Source organism: Oratosquilla oratoria, chromosome 33, assembly GCF_046742065.1.
Source record: "Oratosquilla oratoria isolate Oo_2021 chromosome 33, ASM4674206v1, whole genome shotgun sequence".
Classification (NCBI taxonomy): domain Eukaryota; kingdom Metazoa; phylum Arthropoda; class Malacostraca; order Stomatopoda; family Squillidae; genus Oratosquilla; species Oratosquilla oratoria.
In genome coordinates, this window is record NC_134809.1 from 48,696,986 (window position 1) to 48,698,762 (window position 1,777).

Sequence of the window (1,777 nt, forward strand, 5' to 3'; positions counted from 1 at the left end):
AATGAATGGATGCAGAGACGGAACCTCCCTCACACCATTGGGGCCATCGATGGCAAGCATGTCGCATGCAAATTCCCCTAAGACAGGCTTTGAATACTACAACTATAAGGGCTTCTTCTGCATCATACTGTTGACCATTGTCAGTTCAAACTATAAGTTCCTGTGGGCTGACGTGTCTGGGACTCGTTCAGCATCGGATGCCCAGATGTTCAACCACAGTGAGCTGAAGGAAGGCCTTGAGAACGACAGCATCACGGGTTGGCCACGTCCTGACCCTCTGCCCAATGACACACAAGGTGTTCCCTACTTCATCGTGGGTGATGACGCTTTCTCCCTGAGGACATACCTAATAAAGCCTTACAGTGGCAGGAACATAACCAGGGAGGAGCGCATCTACAACTACAGGTTATCAAGGCCCAGGAGAGTGGTGGAGAATGCCTTTGGGATTATGGTGAACAGGTTTCAGGTCATGCTCGCTACCATGCAGCACCATGCAGACACAGTCAGGCTCATCGTGAAGGCATGCATGGTCCTCCACAACCTAATGCGCAGCCGCTACCCTATGCTGTAGAACCAGCTGCTTGACCGGCAGCTGCCAAATGGAGAGATGGAGCCAGGAGCCTGGAGAATGGGACAGAACCTGCACCGTGGACGTGCAAGCACCAAACAGGGATTCCATAGAAGGGAAGAAGCAGCGGAACCTACTGAAGCACTGGTACAACTCCCCAGCTGGTGCCGTTCCATGGCAGGATGGGATGGTGGATGTGTAATAGAGGAAATGTTTGGACTGTATGGACATTGTGTACTGGAGTTGTTTGCATTAGAAATTTGGCAATTAATCTATTTTACTTATGTCTTCTCTGTATTTATAAACATGTCTAGGAGTGCTATATTTATATTTTGTTCTGCATTGTAACTTGTATTTTGTATGGAATTTTTTTTCTTGTGAAATATTGCAATGAATTTAAGTTCACTTTGTATGTTTTTCTATCCACATTTCAATAATCGTTTCTTATTACGTATATATTTCTATCAATATATAAAGGGGCCACCACCTCAATACTAGTTTCTTATTTGAGTATAGTTTCTTAATTCATTATGGTTTGTTATTCAATTATAGGTGGTAATAGCTTCTTAATTATTCAGTGATAGTTCATTATTCAATGATAGGTGGTAATAGCTTCTTAATTATTCTGTGACAGCTGGAGAAGGCTGGTCCCTGGGTGAAGGTGGCTGGTCCCTGGGTGCAAGCTGGATGGCTGCTTGGTCCTGGGGTGGGGCGGGCTCGTCCTCTGGAACTACAGTTGCACGCTGCTTCTTCATTTTCTTGATTGCCTTCTGAGTAGGGGCTGGGGTAGGAGCAGCAGTTGACCCAAAATCCAAGGGCGTCGCCCTCTTCTTAATGGTGGAGTTGTGGGACATCTCAGCTGGCTTCTTCTAGGGCATCTTGAAAAGTTGGGTGGACATCTTCCTCCTTCCAAGTTGGCTGGCTTACTGGTGAGAAACGGAGCGCCCGCCCTGTTTTAAACCTCTGTAACCCAAATGCCACACATGCACAGTGCATCCGTAATCTCCAGGATACATCCGCTCTACATCATCCATGCTTCCGCGACGCGTTCGCTATTCTTTCGCTTTGTTTGCAATGCATCCGCTCAGCTTTTGCAATATATATTAAAGAATACGCTATTTTCCGCATTGTATCCGTTTTATACCCGCATTACTTGCAATACATCCGGCCTGATATAACGGTATTTTTCACTCCCGGACGGCTTCCGCA

At 46.3% G+C, this 1,777-nt stretch overlaps 1 protein-coding gene across 1 annotated transcript; it reads left to right on the top strand.

Moving 5' to 3' along the window:
* The first annotated feature begins 205 nt into the window (after window positions 1-205).
* Window positions 206-571, top strand: LOC143017992 (uncharacterized). The gene has a single exon (XM_076173030.1). The coding sequence runs from the start codon at window positions 206-208 to the stop codon at window positions 569-571; it is 366 nt and encodes a 121-aa protein (XP_076029145.1).
* Window positions 572-1,777: the final 1,206 nt, after the last annotated feature.

Coding starts and splice junctions, on each gene's coding strand:
- LOC143017992 (XM_076173030.1), top strand. CDS start 206: ATGTTCAACCACAGTGAGCTGAAGGAAGGCCTTGAGAACGACAGCATC.